At 41.7% G+C, this 16948-nt stretch overlaps 1 protein-coding gene across 3 annotated transcripts in view; it reads right to left on the reverse strand.

The window, feature by feature from the left end:
* Window positions 1-10782: 10782 nt before the first annotated feature.
* NUP58 (nucleoporin 58) overlaps window positions 10783-16948 on the reverse strand; it is a 33001-nt gene continuing 26835 nt past the window's right edge. For 2 of the 3 annotated variants that reach the window (XM_068984403.1, XM_068984405.1), the window contains exon 15: window positions 14102-16122. In XM_068984403.1, the coding sequence (XP_068840504.1) occupies window positions 15953-16122 (170 nt within the window). In that variant the 3' untranslated portion in view covers window positions 14102-15952. Of the gene's footprint in view, window positions 10866-14101; window positions 16123-16948 lie in introns of those variants that run through there. The other variant, XM_068984404.1, reaches the window with a different exon arrangement.

The raw sequence follows: 16948 nt of genomic DNA on the forward strand, positions 1-16948 counted from the left end.
CATGCATACAGAGAGAGGTTTTATATATATATAATATATGTATGTATATATTTCAGGGAAACTAGACCACAACTTTTAAAATGCTAATATATATAATATATGTATGTATAGATTTCAGGGAAACTAGACCACAACTTTTAAAATGCTAATAAAGGGAATTCCCTGGTGGTCCACTGGTTAAGACTCCAAGCTTCCACTGAAGGGAGCACAGGTTCAGTTTCTGCTCTCAGGTAACTAAGAGCACATCACACTTTCAATGTGGCCAAAAAAATAAAATAGTAATAAAAGGGAGTTCCCCAGTGGCCTAGTGGTTAGAATTCCAGGGTTTCACTGCTGTGGCTTGGTTCAGTTCCTGGTTGGGGAACTGAGGTCCCGAGAACTGCACCACCCAGCCAAAAAAAACAAAATACTAAATAAAGGAAGTATTTTAGATGCTTGTCCTGGAATACTCATAATAATGTTATTCCTAACAGCAAAAACCTGAAAAGCAAGCCCAACGACAAAAGAACAAGCATTTAAATAATGCGAAATTCTTTCTAGAAAATGATTCCCTTCAAAAACAAAAATTTTGAAGACTATTTAATGGTTTGAGAAACCATACTATGTTAAGTGAATGTCAAATGTTAAATGAACAAAGGGAAAATGCCACTGTATATGTTGTGATCTAGTTTTAAATACACATATATAGAGAGTTTCCCTGGTGACTCAGACGTTGAAGAATCTGCCCACAGTGCAATGCAGGCGACTCAGGTTTAATCCCTGGGTCAGGAAGACCCCCTGGAGGAGGAAAAGGCAACCCACTTCAGTATTCTTGCCTGGAGAATCCCATGGACAGAGGAATCTGGCAGGCTACAGTCCGTGGGGTCACAAAGAATCAGACACAACTGAGCAACTAACACTTTCACTTTCATTTATTATATGTGTGTGTGTGCGTGTATACGTATATATACACACATATCCCCATATCTGAAGAGTGAGTTATTAAAATGTTAGCTGTTATTGCCTCTGGGTGGTGGTTTTTATTTCCTTCTTATACTTCTTGGTATATTTTCATTTTTCACAATACAGTAAGAAAAAGTGTCTTCTTGCACGAGGTGTTGCTCAGAGGTGTTGCTTTGCTGGAATTCCACAGAGAAGAACAGTGCAGTGGGTGAAAGTAAGACAGTGACCAGAGCAAACGCTGGTGACCAGGCTGAGCCTGATGGTGGTGGGGTCGGGAATGAAGCTCCTCCTGAAGGAAACACAGCACCTGCTGCTGAGTGCTGGGGAATTCAACAGCTAACAGGGCAACCTGGCAACCATGACCAGTGAACAGGCATAAAAGCAGATGAACTGGCTTCATAATATTGATAACAACAGCAGTTCTGAGTGCTTCCTCCGTGGCAGCAAGAAGCTCAAAGCTTTGCTTGCATGTTCTTTTTTCATTTTCAAAACAACACGAAGGGGAAAGCACGTTATTACCTCTGTTGTGTGGATGAGAAAATGCAGGATTAGAGAAGCTGAATAATTTGCCCAAGATCACACAGGTAGTCAGGACGTGGAGCCAGAAAGCGAGCTCTTTGTTACCTGTGTCGAGGGGTCACACTCATAATTACTCTCCTCTCTTGCAGCTCCAAAGAGGTCTTCCAACAGAGCGATTTGAAAAAATAAAAAATCTAGAAGCTGTAATAGCCCAAATTAAAAGCACAGTTTTATATAAACAAAAGGAAGGACTTTACTAAAGCTTCTGTATTTTCTTTCACATCTGCTGACCGAAGACCAGCAAAGGTAAATACAGCTTTGTGGGGAGGGATAAATTAGGATTGGGAATTACAGTTACACAGTCCTGTAAATAAAACAGATAAACAACAGGACTTGCTGTAGAGCACAGGGGACTATATTCAATATCTTGTTATCTTGTTATAACCTGTAATGGAAAAGAATCTGAAAAAGAATAGATATATGTATATATATAACTGAGTCTCATTGCTATACTCTGAAGCACAAGACTATAAATCAGCTATATTCCAATTTTTAAAAAAAAGGTAACTACAGATTTGAACACATGTACTCTCATATACGTTATGAGTAAAAACTCATATTCCACTAACTCTGAGGTTCAACAGCCCTCAGTGGACAGACATCTGTGACTTGTCATCTTTTATTATCAGCAGTTTGGGGGGAGAGATTAACAATGTCTCAGCCTCCCTCTCCCACAAATATGTGGCCAGGGGAGCACGCTGGCCAACCAGAGTAAGTCTCCCTGGAAACCTGGCTTTACTTCCAGGGGAAAAGGTGATCCTAGCAGGGGGAACTAGAGGGCTTTACAGAGAGACTTACAGAGGGAAACTTGAGGACAGAGAAACTGTAGGGAGTTAAAAGAAGGATGTGAAGTCTGGGGCTTCTAACAGCCATCTTAGTACCACTGGGAGAGACCATGTGTAGGTAGCAAAGACTGGGACTCATTTTTTTTGGCCACACCTGTGGCTTGTGATGGAGAAGGCAATGGCACCCCACTCTAGTACTCTTGCCTGGAAAATCCCATGGACGGAGGAGCCTGGTAGGCTGCAGTCCATGGAGTCGCGAAGAGTCAGACACAACTGAGCCACTTCACTTCCACTTTTCACTTTCATGCATTGGAGAAGGAAATGGCAACCCACTCCAGTGTTCTTGCCTGGAGAATCCCAGGGACAGGAGAGCCTGGCGGGCTGCCGTCTATGGGGTTGAACAGAGTCAGAAACGACTGAAGCAACTTAGCAGCAGCAGCAGCAGCAGCAGTGGCTTGTGAGATCTTAGTTCCTTGACCAGGGATTGAACCTGTGCCCCCTGCAATGGAAGCATGGAGTGCAAACCACTGGACTGCCAGGAAATTCCCTGAGATTCATTTCTGATAATATTGTGTGACCTGATTGGTCCAGCTTTTTCTGAAATCCAGACCACTCACTGGACTTTATGTGATTGAATAAATTCCTTTATTTACTTCAGATAATGTGCAACTCTGGAAGTTCTACATAGGAAGGATTTAGGGAGGAAAAAGCAAGGAAACATAGCTTGAAGTGTGGCAAACACTCCTGAAACCAGAAAGGTTTGTATTGTTGGCAACCAAAGTATTACTGATTAATGCACATCCCTGCACCATTTCTGAATCTTTCAGTTCTTTGTCATCAGATTTGCCTGGAACCTGCTATTATAAAGAATGCTGTATACAGATGTGTGAAAGTTGCTCAGTCGTTCCGACTCTTTGCAACTCCATGCACTATAGCCCACCAGGCTCCTCTGTCCATGGAGTTCTCCAGGCAAGAATATTAGAGTAGGTTGCCATGCCCTCCTCCAGGGGATTTTTCCAACCCAGGGATCAAACCCAGATCTCCCACATTGCAGCCAGATTCTTTACCAGTTGAGCCTCCAGGGAAGCCCATGTATAGATTGTTTTTGTCAACATAAAACAAAGCAACAGCCAAGCTTCTCAAAGTGCCTCAATAGTTTTTTATTTCAAAAATGAAATGTGTTTATGAGCATCAGCTGGTATATTGACCATGGTGTTCCCATCACAAAAACCGCAAATCCCTAAACCTGTATCCTATGTGTGTTTGGACCTTTTTATGTCCATTGTGTGATGCTCCCTGGGAAGTAATTAAGACCTTGGACATAAAGAATGCCCATCCACTACAAATTCCCCACCAGTATCTTATTGTCATTTATATAATTCTCCATAAATAAGGTAACTTCTTCCTAACTTTAAGGATGACACAGTTCCTCAAACACTTTCTCGATTATTTCCTTTTCTTAGAGGAAGTTTAGGACTCAGTGTCTCAGTAGCCGAGCAGTAGCCTTCTACCTAAGGTAAATTTCAAACATCAACAGGAAATTTCAGAGACTTATAAAGGCTTTTAAATATGTGATTTCTACTAAGATCTGATTTCACAATTTAAACTCAGTTACAAGGTCGAGTAAAACAAGTTTCACAGACTCACGATAATTTATGTCAGCATTTTCTGCTTATCTCAGAATATGCTCCATCACCAGAGGAAGTTAACCTTTTATGCTTAGATGAATTTGAAAGACAACTAATACATAATTCTTTTTCCCCATTTCCCTTTCACAATTCTTTCTGTGAGTTGCATTCTACCTTTGGGTGAAAGGTCTGTCATCCCATTTGAGCACTTTTATAGACATGCCACTAAGGAGACAGTGGAATAAAGAAAAATGGGTTTTTCAGGCAAGCCACTGCGTATCCATTGGCCTTATTAAGATGAGCAGTAAGTCTCTTTAAACTCTGAAATGCAATGACTACAAACATAATAAAGTCCATTTTGTACAAAGGATCAAGAGCCACACTTGTATTCAACAGCAGTCGACTATGGTCAGTTCTACATGTCCTTCTGTGACATCCCCTGGACCAGTAGGTGTTAAGCTTCTGCAAAGAAAAGCACCTCTTACTAAACCCAGGAGCTGAGGACCTACACATCCCCCTCCCCCAACCGGATTCAGTAAGTCGTGGCTAGTAGTCCTAAGGGTATCTACCTTTTTACAAGCATTCTGGGTGGCTCTGATATGCATAGCCTCTGCCCCATTCTGAGAAAACTGCCTTAGATTCAATCTGACCATCTGTGTTTTGCTTAAACAGAGAACAGAGCAGCCCTTCATCTGGATGGTCCATCAGGATGGGCTCTGAGTTCCCGGGTTGCTGACTGTGGTCACAGCCCTGTCCCTAGTGACCTGAGAGTCAGAACTGCTCCATTTGAGCTCAGACAGAAAGAACCCCAGAGGGTGACCAGAGCGGGTGAGGGAGGGCCCTGAGAAAGGCAGGCACTCAGCGGGGGACACAGGCATGTGTGGTGTAACCTGCATACACACGTGCTCATGGGGATGGGAGGCGTCTTGGAGCTGGGTCTGCTCCAGGTGTGCTGTTTGTTCCCCGAGTGATGGGGGGTCTAGAGTACAGCCTGATGCCTGTGCTCCAGAGGGCAACCTCTCATCCAGGAACAGCTGGGCAGAGTGGACCTGGACCCCTCTGTCAGCCATACTTGGAGGCAGAATTATCTGGAAAACAGGTTGGGAAAGGAAGCTGCCTTCCCCTGCCTGCCCGACCAGCCATCACATCCAGAAAGGCAGTCCTGACGCACTACATCCTCCCTAGGTGTCTCTCAGGAAAACTTAGAGTTTCCTCTCCCCTCCACCTTGAAGAAAGAGCAGATGCAAAAGAAAGCAGGAGCATCCAGTGAAAAAGCAAGCACGCGGGTGGACATGGTGTGAACCGGCCATGAATGCAGAGCTTGTAGAAGCACTGCCGATTTGCTTCCAGTTTGTAATTACAGGCGACTGTTACGATTCTCAATGTTCATCCAGTTTTTAAAGTGACGTATTAACTTTGTGAGGGTTATTTTAACTAGAGACAATCAGTAGAGACACACAACCAGGTATGAACACGACTACAGATATGCCAGCTGATGTACAAACTCTTCAGGGACACTGTAACAAATCTATATAGCACCTAGAAAGAAGGTAAATGTCTTTTCACTCCACACATCTCAAAAGAACATTTTTCCACAAAGGATGCTGGAACAATTGGATATCCACATATAAAAAGGTGAATTTAAACCCTTACATCTCACCACATAAAAAAATTAACTCATAATAGATCATAGAGCTGAATATAAAAACTAAAACCATTAAACTTCTACAAGAAAACAAAGTCTTTGTGACTTTGGATTAAGTAAAGCATTCTTAGACAGGATACCAAAAACACAGTCCATAAAGAGGAAAGAGTTTGACTTCCTTGAGATAAAAAAATGTTTGCACTGCAAAAAACACCATTATAAAGGATTTGCAAATCATATATCTAGCAAAGGACTTACACAAAACAGTTCAATAAGACAAATGACCCAAGTTAAAAATATGAAACAGGTTTGAATAGAAGATATACAAAAGCTCAGAATCACATTTTAAAATTCTACACATTGTTAGTCATTAGAGAAATGCAAATTAAAACCCCAATGGCTATAATTAAAAAAGACAGACAATAACAAGTGTTGAGGATGTGGATAGAAATTAAAATCCTCATATGTTGCTGGTGAGAATGTAAAACAGTACAGTAATTTTGGAAAACATTTTAGCAGTTTCTTTAAAAGTTAAACATAAACTTACCGTATGACCCAGGAATTTTACTCCTAGGAATCTACCAAGAAAAATGAAAACCTCCAATCACACAAACACCTGTCCACAAATGTTTCCATTCAGTTCAGTTCAGTCCCTCAGTCGTGTCCAACTCTTTGAGACCCCACGGACTGCAGCACTCCAGGCCTTACTGTCCATCACAAACTCCTGGAGTTTACTCAAACTCATGTCCATTGAGTTGGTGATGCCATCCAACCATTTCATCCTCTGTCATCCCCTTCTCCCACCTTCAATCTTTCCCAGCAACAGGGTCTTTTCCAATGAGTCAGTTCTTCGCATCAGGTGGCCAAAGTATTGGAGCTTCAGCTTCAGCACCAGTCCTTCCAATGAATATTCAGGACTGATCTCCTTTAGAATGGACTGGTTGGCTCTCCTCACAGTCCAAGGGACTCTCAAGAGTCTTCAACACCAGTTTAAAAGCATCAATTCTTCGGCGCTCAGCTTTCTTCACAGCCCAACTCTCACATCCATACATGACCACTGGAAAAACCATAGCTTTGAGACAAGATGAATGGTGGAGTAGAAGGATGTGCGCTCATCTTTTTGTCTCAAGTTTATACTTTTTTCCGAATAACTTTTGGGCAGAGCAGACAGATGCTCCAGCTGAATCCACATGCCCCTCTCTCTCCACTTCCATTTGAGGTTGATCATTTTTCCTTCACATTTCTGGAAGCACCTTCTCTGCTAGAACACTTAAATAATTGTGTTCAAAGCACACATTCATCCTCTTGGTAAATATTATCTTTGATCCAACAGTTTCAGAAGCCTGGTGTTTGACGTCCTAGAGTCTTCTCAGCTTTGCTGTGATAACGTTTGTGAGGCTATGTTCCCTGGTCCACAGTATGGCTTTTTTGAGGATCCCCCTATGTTCAACCAGGCCCCTCCTCTGTACACTGTCTGTTCTCCATTCTGGGGCTTACTGAAACATGCCAGGTCAGGTTGAAATCTACAGATGCTGGTTGCATTCTGTTAATTTGTTTTCACGGCTTACTAATTGTGAGCCACAGTCACAATCAGTTAGTAGGTCACTGCCTTGGAGACCCTCTTACACAGTGTATCAGGGAACTCACTCGGTAATGTTCATGGGTTCATCATAGAGAACAGTGTAGGAACAACAAAGCTCCCCCTCAGGAGACAGAAACAGTGAGCTTTACACAATGTATGTTACACCACTGTGAAAATTCACGCACCTAGATATACCTAGATATGATATGGGTAAACCTCAAAATAAGCAATTTACAGACTACACACAAGGTAGCATTTTTATAACACTCAAAAACAAGCTAAATGAAACGTTTAGGGAAGTATATGCTCAGTCACGTCCAACTCTGTGTGACCCCATGGCCTGTAGCCCACCAGGCTTCTCTGTCCATGGGATTCTCCACCAAGAATACTGGAGTGGGTTGCCGTGACCTCCTCCAGGGGATCTTCCCGAGCCAGGGATCAAACCCATGTCTCTTGCATCTCTTGAACTGGCGGGCAGATTCTTTACCACTAGTGCCACTTGGGAAGCATGCATATGTGTTTGAAAATAAGCAGAATACATCATGCGAAACGCCAGGCTGGATGAATCACAAGCTGGAATCAAAAGATTGCCGGAAGAAATATTAATAAACCTTAAGATATGCAGATGATACCACCTTAATGGCAAAAAGGGAAGAGAAACTAGAGACTCTTGATGACAGTGAAAGAGAGTGAAAAAGCTGGCTTACAACTCAACATTCAAAAACTAAGAGCATGGCGTCCAGTCCCATCACTTCATGGCCAATAGATAGGGAAAAATTGGAAACAGTGAAACTCTTTATTTTCTTGGGCTTTAAAATCACTGCAGATGGTGACTGCAGCCATGAAATTAAAAGATGCTTGATTCAGAAAAGCTACGACAAACCTAGATAGTATATTAAAATCAGAGACATCACTTGGCTGACAAAGATCCATATAGTCAAAACTGTGGTTTTTCCAGTAATCACGTATGGATGAGCGAGCTGGACCATAAAGAAGGCTGAGAACTGAAGAACTGATACCTTCAAGTTGTGGTGCTGGAGAAGACTCTTGACAGTCCTTTGGACAGCAAGGAGATCAAGCCAGTCAATGCTAAAGGAAATCAATCCTGAATATACATTGAAAGGACTGATGCTGAAGCTGAAGCTCCAATACTTTGGCTACCTGAAGTGAAGAGCCGACTCACTAGAAAAGACCCTGATGCTGGGAAAGACTGACAAAAATGGGGATGACAGAGGATGAGATGGTTGGATGGTATCACAATAGACATGAGTTTGAGCAAGCTCTGGGAGATAGTGAAGGACAGGGAAGCCTGGTGTGCATGCAGTCCATAGAACTGCAGAGTCCATGCTACAGTCCGTAGGGTCACAAAGAGGGACACGACTGAGTGACTGAACAACATGCTACCCCAGCACTCCCATCCACCCCTCAACCCTCACACTTAAACATGTTACACCCTTGCACATTGACCCCTAATCTCATCACCTGCCCTTCCCCAGTTCTTGAATTCTGTGTCTGCAGGGGAGGTCAGTTCTCAGCAAAGTCCCTTACAGCCCCAGAACTGGACTCTCTCGTCTTCTCGCTTTGACGGAAACCCACCTCTCTCCCAGGGCGCTGCTTCTGGCAGCCTGCTCTCATATTCCCTACACCTGGCTGGGAAACAGGAATCTGCTGGAGGCTGCTTCTGGGCCAACCTCCCTCGTGCTTTCAAAAAAATCCCTGTGTTCCAAAGTTCAGGCCATCAAGCTGCACCACTGGCTACCCTGGGTCATTCCTCCTCTCTGTAGCTCCTGACTCTTTAGCTCCTGACTCCCACTCTTTCCAATACTACTCCTGGGAAATTCTGGGTGACTCCAGTATCTGTGTACATAGTCCTCACAGCACCCTGGCCTCAGGGTTCCTTAACTTCCCCTCCTCCACAGTCTCTGTCAGCACCCACTCCCGTGGGCACGTGCTCAGCACTGTCCAGTAGGACTGTGATGATGGAAACATCCTGGATCTATGCAGTGCAGTATGGTGGTCATTAGTCACATGCAGCTTTCACATGTGGCTAGCCTTACTCAAGAACCACATCTTCACTTTTACTTTCCGTTAATTTACATTTAAGTAGACACCTAAGGCAAAAGGCTAGTGTGTTGGAAAGCACAGCTATAAACTTGGCCATGGTCAAGTAACTGGAAACCTTCCCTAGTCTCCCCCAACACCCTTGGCCTCTGAGTCATCGTAAGCATACATCTGCATCCATTTCCTTCAGTGCTCTACAGACATTTCCATGGTTTCTCAGGAGAAATTCATCATTATTCTAATTATTATTTTCCCATACTAACTTTTTCTTTTTTTGCCATGCATGATGTGGTATCTTAGTCCCCCGACCAGGGATTGAATCCTGCAGTGGAAGCTTAGAGTCCTAACCACTGGACCACCAGCAAAGTCCCCTTTTTTCTCTATTTTGGGTCTCCTGGAGTTTGACTATATCTGGCAGAGTGTCTTTGAATTTGTTTTGCTCAGAGTTCGGTGAGCCTTTTGAGTCTGTAAAGGCATGTGTTTCATCCAGTTTAGAAGGTGTCTGGCTGTTATTTATTTCAGTGTAGTCTCTGCTCCATCATTTATCTCCTCACCTTCTGGGAGTCTTTTCACACGGAGGTTGGATTTTTAAACATTATACCACAGGTTCCTAAAACTCTATTCATATTTTTTGTTTTTTTCTGTCCTTCAGATTTAATCACGTTTGATTTAAAAAATTATACATTTGATTATATATTATATCCACACAATGGAATATTATTCAGCAACAAACAGGAATAAAGTAGTGGTTTCTACTACAACATGGATGGCCCTAGGGAACATTGTGCTAAGTGAAAGAAGCTAGTCATGTTTATACGAAATGGCCAGAATGGGCACATTATGTAGAAACAGAGAGTAGATGAACAGTCCCAAGTACTTGGGGTGGTGGTGACGGTAAGTGACTGCTAATGTATATGGGGATTCTCTTTGGGGTGGCAAAAATGTTGAGGTACAGTAGAGACTCCAGGACTTCCCTGCATAGGAAAGACACCCTGGAGTAGGAAATGGCAACAATCCACTCCAGGATTCTTGTGTGGGAAATCCCATGGACAGAGGAGCCTGGCAGGCTATAGTCCACGGGGTTGCTGAGAGTCTGACATGACCGAGCACACACCCATGTGCTCTGACATTAGACTGTGATATTGCCCAACTTTGTCCATACACTAAAAACCACTGAGACGCACCCTTCATTCACTTTATGGTGTGTAAATCATACCTCAATGAAGCTCTTTTTAAAAAATAGTATGAGTTGCATAATTAAAGTTACAAACATTTAATTCACTCTACTTGGCCAGTTGCCTTTTGGATCAGCTTTCCCTGTTCCATCTGTGAATTTTCCTCTACTTCTTGCATACACTGGATTAGCAGGCTGCTTGCAATTGCTTTAAACACTCCTAGGATCTGGTATATAATCCATTAGGTTGTCTTTAAACAACAGGGGCGAGCTTTCTTTCCTAAATTCTAAAAATCTTGACCAAACTCACTCCACAACAAATGAGATTCCCAAGATGACAATCGGAAGTTTCTTGCAAAGTAGACATTTGCTGACTCAGTGCCTGCTCAGAACTGGATTTTTCTTCCTAGCTCATTGACTTCTGTTATACTGGGTTTTCGAAATCCAGTTAAAACCTGTGATTTGTTGCCTGAGAGAAAAAGAAAAAATAGTTTAGACTGTACTAGGACATATGTAGATACTACTTATTACATACTTAGTTTTCATCTTCCCTAAGTTAACTCATTTTAGTCTGCACAGTCAACCTGGTAGTAGTGCTGTTTTACTAAAGAGACACAAAGATGTTAAACCTCACCAAGGTCACTCACCTACTAAGTGGTGGTGCAAAATTCTACACCAGCAACATGGTTCCAACGTCCAGAGAAAGGCTGGCAGTGGGTCACCAAATTAACTAACCTTTTCCCACTGCACTACTTACTTAACTCAGAGGTTATTTATGAAATTCAATTAGATGGTTAGTATTGATGATACAACACCAAACCGAAACAACAGAAGACAGGGTTCCTGTTCTGGGACTACTCAATCTAAAGTGGGAGGCAGACCCATCAAGGAAACCATGTAAGGAAGCCTGCCCCTGAGACCCAAAGTCTACGTGGACTGGAGGTGTGTTTTCAGGGTGAGAAAAGATGGCACTGAAAGGCCAACATTTACTCCAGACCATGTAGGAGACCTGGGTTCGATCCTTGGGTTGGGAAGATCCTCTGGAGAAGGGAAAGTCTACCCACTCCAGTATTCTGGCCTGAAGAATTCCATGGACTATATAGTCCATGGGGTCGCAAAGAGTAATGTGACTTTCACAGAAATGGCTGGTGCATAAGCGGAGTGGTGGAAAGGACATGGTGTCCTAGAAGGGCCATGGTGTGCAAGGGTTTTCAAAGGGGTGGGTGGGAGTACAGGTCAGGCTGTGAAGCACTCCCATGTCTTCAGAACGTTCCTTAGACCCCACACATGATTACACTCCCTCGAGCCCAGAGACCTTTGTTCTCACCTCACCTGCCGAGATCTAGTCTATTGCAGGTGTGTAACCCCACTGTAAAAGACCTTTAGTGCTCTGGAAAGGATGGACATGAAAATCCTGTATCACAGAAAACCCCCAGCTCCAGGACTTAAACAGCCATGTGACCTCATGGAAGCTGCTTAATCTAACCCTGTTCCTTCATCTAGACACAGAAGATTTCTGCTTTTGAGAGAAATAATGAGGCCATACAAAGTCAAGTATATAAAGTTCTGAGTGTGCTGCTCATAGAGACTACACACAAGTTAAGACACGACTGTGAGTGAGATTCAGATTTGCACTCCCTGGTGCTTCCAGGACACAGGCCCACATTATGCAGTAATGTTACCCGAGTAACACCCTGTGGTGTGTGCTCCAGTAGGCACACTGCAGCCAGGCTCATCCACAGTGAGAGGCTGCAGCAAAGCTCATAGAAGGTGATGCTGCCTATTTTCTGATAAACTGTTCCAACTCAAATATGTCCCACACAGAAATATCCCTACTGCAAAATTTCTGGAGGCACCATTCAGGTTCTCTTGCTGCAAAGATACTATTTGAGATTGTTGTTTAGTTGCTAAGTTGTGTCTGACTCTTGCGACCCCCCGGACTGTAGCTCACCAGGCTCCTCTGTCTATGGGGATTCCCAGGCAAGAATACTGGAGTGGATAGCCATTTTCTTCTCCGGCGGATCTTCTCGACCCAGAGATCAGACCCATGTCCCTGCACTGGCAGGCAGATTCTCTACCACTGAGCCACCTGGGAAGCCCCTATTTGAGATCAGTAGTACATTAACTTGGGCATACTATATTATCACAAAAGAACAGTTAATCTACATCTGTAATAATGTGAATGACCTTGTACTGACTGTAGGATGAAGACCCTCAATGAGAAACAGAATTAAGAAGCTGTTAGGGGAAACCATCAGGGAGCTCACACACACTGTAAAACCTTGCTGAAAGAAAAGACCTAACAAATGCACATACCAGGTTGTACATAGAAAGACATTGATTCTCCCCAGGTACAGATTTTATTTGTATAAACCTAATAAAAAAAATCCCCAAAGTATTTTTCCTATGAAGAAATTGAACTTGACGAAATAGATACGTCCTAAAGGTCCTAGAGCAGTCACCCAACACAAGGCTCTACAGGGTCAGGGACCACACCCAAGTGCCTCACGTAGACACAACCCTCATACGACCACACGTCTTTACTGTCCTCATTTTGCAGGTGCTGAAGCTGAGTCTAAAATAGAAACTTGCCAGAGACCACACAGGTTCCAGACAGGAATCTGAAGCCGAGCTGACTCCCAGAAAGTCAGCTAGGAGTCGTTCGTCTCCTAAGAAAAATGTTAGATTATGTTACCTACAGACATCATTAAGAAAAAAACTCCCAAGTCATCTGGTATAAAATGGACACAGGATATTAATATGCAATTATATTAATATGCAAACGACTAACATTTATGCTAAAAAGCTCCAGCTCACATGGACTTAAAGACTGATGGTTATCTAGGGCTGCAGACAGGAAGTGGGTACTCACAGAGCAGGAGCATCTGTTTAAACAGCATTTATGGAAGGCAGTCTCACATTAAAACATACATTCTGTATGCTTCTTTCAGCAATTCCTCTTCTAGAATCGATCCCAAAGAAGCATTAAACATGAGCACCAACTGTCAACGTTTAAGGATATTCACTGCAGCTCCTTCTGTAAAAGTGAAATACTGGGAAGAACAGGGAGCAGCTAGAGTGGATGACCTGGTGTCCGTCCCATGGTCAGTCAGCAAAGTCAGTTTCCATGGCCTGATGTGCAGAGATGTCCCTGATTCGCCATTCAAGGAGAGACAGGCAAGTCACGGAGTACAAAGACTTTTAAGCCACTTGTTAAAAGAAAGGAAAAGGATCTAAGAGAATAAAATGTAAGAAAATGAGAGGAAAAGAACGAACATCTGTACACAAGTTGAAAGGCATTCTTTAAAAGGTCTGAAAGGATACACACCAAACTACGAAGAGTGGACACTGTGCGGAAGAGAGTCAGATTGGGGCCCAGGAGTTGAAGGCAACTTTCACTTTTCACTCAGTATTTTTGTTTATAATTTTAAATGTTATAATTTTGCAAAGACAAAAGCGAGTGATGAAGTACTTGCTATCTTGTGCTCAGCCTTTTTTGTTTTTTAAAAAAGCAAGATGTATAAACCAGTGAAAACAAAACACTAAAAACCAACCAGAGAATGAAAGAGGAAATAATAAGGAATAATAAGGAAATTATGTGTTAAGAACGACTACTGACGCCTATAAAGATTCAAAGCAGCTGACACAGTAAATTTTATTGTTTACATCATGACAGGCTCTGGACAGAGTAGGGACACAGTGAACACGGGGACAACACATTTAAACTCCTGTCACAAACAGATTCATTACAAAGTCCCAATGGTCAACATATTAAAATGTAAAATACAAAGAAAAAAACCCAAGAAATATAAATATCCAGATTTTTTTGCAGCACAATGCAATGTCCTTTTAAAAAAAAAAGTTTGCTGTAATTGTATATTTAATTAAACACGTTTTCCTACGCTTCCCCAAAACTTGGATCTGGGGACTGCAGTATTAGAGAAGTATGCAAAAAATAAAAACAACTTCAGTGCTCAGAAACAAAGCATTTTCCTTATTTTAATGCATCAAGGTGCAAAAACTTCAACTCCAAAAGCCAATCATCGATATATGCAGATAAATAAAACAGACTTGACAACACTTTTGTCAAACCCAACTAACATTATACTAAAATATATATATATGTATATATATTGTATGTAATACCTATTTTAGAAAAAAAGGTGCCTTGGTGAAAATGATTCTGAAAATATTCACTTGATGCACATTATGTACAAAACCTTCTATATAAAAAATTAAACTATTTTCAATGAAATTCCATGTTCAGCATCTCACCTGAAAACTGTACTTGAAAGATAAATAGGTCTACATAACAGTTTCTGTCTGAAATCATGGCTAAGGCAGTTCTCTTTCCAAGGGCTCTCTTTTTCACCCACTCTCTATCACTAATACTAATAATACACAGATGCAACCTGACATATCTCTGTGTTATTATCTGGAGCTTTCTGTTCACTGTTAAAAGAGGGGATAGTTTACTGTTGCTACAGAGAATACTTTTTTCTTAAAATATACCATTTCTCTATTTCAAATTATGTACTTACTTAAGACATAAAAGAGGCTGATAAGCCACTCCATTTGGTGTCAATATCAATAGCCCTGTAAGAAAGAACTCTGTATTGGAACAGCTAGAAAAGTTTCCACTAAAATAATAGTGCATCCTACACCTGCATAGAATCAATTTGGCTCCAAAGCTCTTTGCCCCCAGACACCAGTCTGGAATTCAAAGGTGCTCCTGAAGGTTCATCTTGGATATGAGAATACATAGGGGAGTGAAGTTGTTGAGAGATATGTCTGCTCAGTCTCACAGCAGCCTTCAACAGGAGGAGCTGCTGAGATTAAGGTGGAAACAAAAATGGGGAAGACTGGGGGCAATGTTGTTGAGTTGGCCAATATTTACACCAGTAACCATTTCACTAAGTCTTTAAGCAACTATAAGACCTGGTACCTCTAGCTCCTCATTCTACAAGCACTGAGGATTTGAAGCATAAAAGGTGAAAAATGGAATACCCTTAGAAAAGGGGAACAGTCTGAGGCAAAAGTTGTAGGTCTGTAAATATATAATTCATATGCACACACGGCTGTGTGTATTATCCTGTATATATTTTACATACATATTCACAAGATGCCCTGCAGTGTAGTTCAAAAGGCCTTTTGTCAAGGAACACACAGATTCTAATATAGGCCCTAGAGTTCATAACATCCATATAAGAAACAACTGTGCATATATTCACATAATGTAAACCTTATCAACAAAAACATTGCTAAAACACTAGGTTAAATAGTAGTAGGTTTTATCAATCAGTGATGTAATAAGAGTATTTCTTACACTGAGAATCAAAATAATGAAAGATATACAACTAGGTTTCAAATTCACAAGAGAAAAGTTGTTTAGCATGGCAAACAAGAACAGAGTTCAAAATTCCAGAAGTAAGGAAAAATATCAAAACTTTATAAATCTCCTGGGATGCAATTTATTTACTGCATCAACTTTAGAAAAATAGACTCAGAGAATGAATGATGCTGCTATGGGTTCTCTCAGCACATCAACCCATAGGTTTATCTTTTTCCTCTTTTGTTTCCAGCTGGAGGTTTCTTCAACTGAAGGAGTTGTCCTCCTGTCCCAAAGCCTGCAGAGGCAGGATTGGACACCCCAAATGTCAAACCCGCTGATGCCGTGATGCCAGGATTGCTGAAGTTAAACCCAGATGTACTTGAGCTGCCAAAGCCTTATGTTTAGGGAAGAAAATATTCATATCAGAAGTTAAGTCACAAAAACAAATGTAAAAAATGGGGATAATTCTCTAGCTGAAAGAATATATAACCCATGAAAACAGCAAATGTCTTAGCCCTAAATTTCTAACATGGAATTTTACAGGAAAATAATTTAGCTGACAACTAAGTGGCCCTATTATAGACACAAGTTGAATGATCCAGGGCAAGAGAGAAACCTTACACAAGTAACTGAAATCAACGGAAAACTTCAAGTTGGCAGTCACTTTTCTGTTAGCTAAATATGGCAAGATGCCTTCCTCCTCAGCCATCCATATACACTTTATCAAAATGTAGAGGAGAGACTTTTCCGGCCTTTGGACCCACCCTCGCAATTCTAAGTCCTCTAAGAAAGCCTCAAACCACAATTTTCAGGACAAAGAACACATGGAAGAGCAGTACCAATTGTTACTATTTTATAAGAGCCTTCACATAGTTAAGATCAAATACTGCCTAGCTAATTAATGTTAGCATCTAATATTTAAATTATAATCCTGATACCACTGAATTCTATTACTTCCTAGGAACTACTGATTTTAAACACTACTTAATTTAAATGGAATTTCCTCAAAATTTCCTCAATTAACAAGTTAATCCACATTAAATTGCTGTTATTTTAGGCATGCTATTAATCCCTAAGCATTGTACAATAAAATATGTCATTATTGGGAATTCCCTGGTGGTCCAGTGCTTGGGAATCCACCACACTTTCACTACCAAGGGCCTGGGCTCAGCCCTGGTTGGGGAACTAAGATCCCACAAGCTATGCTGCGAGACCACAAA

This window comes from Capricornis sumatraensis, chromosome 12, assembly GCF_032405125.1.
Source record: "Capricornis sumatraensis isolate serow.1 chromosome 12, serow.2, whole genome shotgun sequence".
NCBI lineage: Eukaryota > Metazoa > Chordata > Mammalia > Artiodactyla > Bovidae > Capricornis > Capricornis sumatraensis.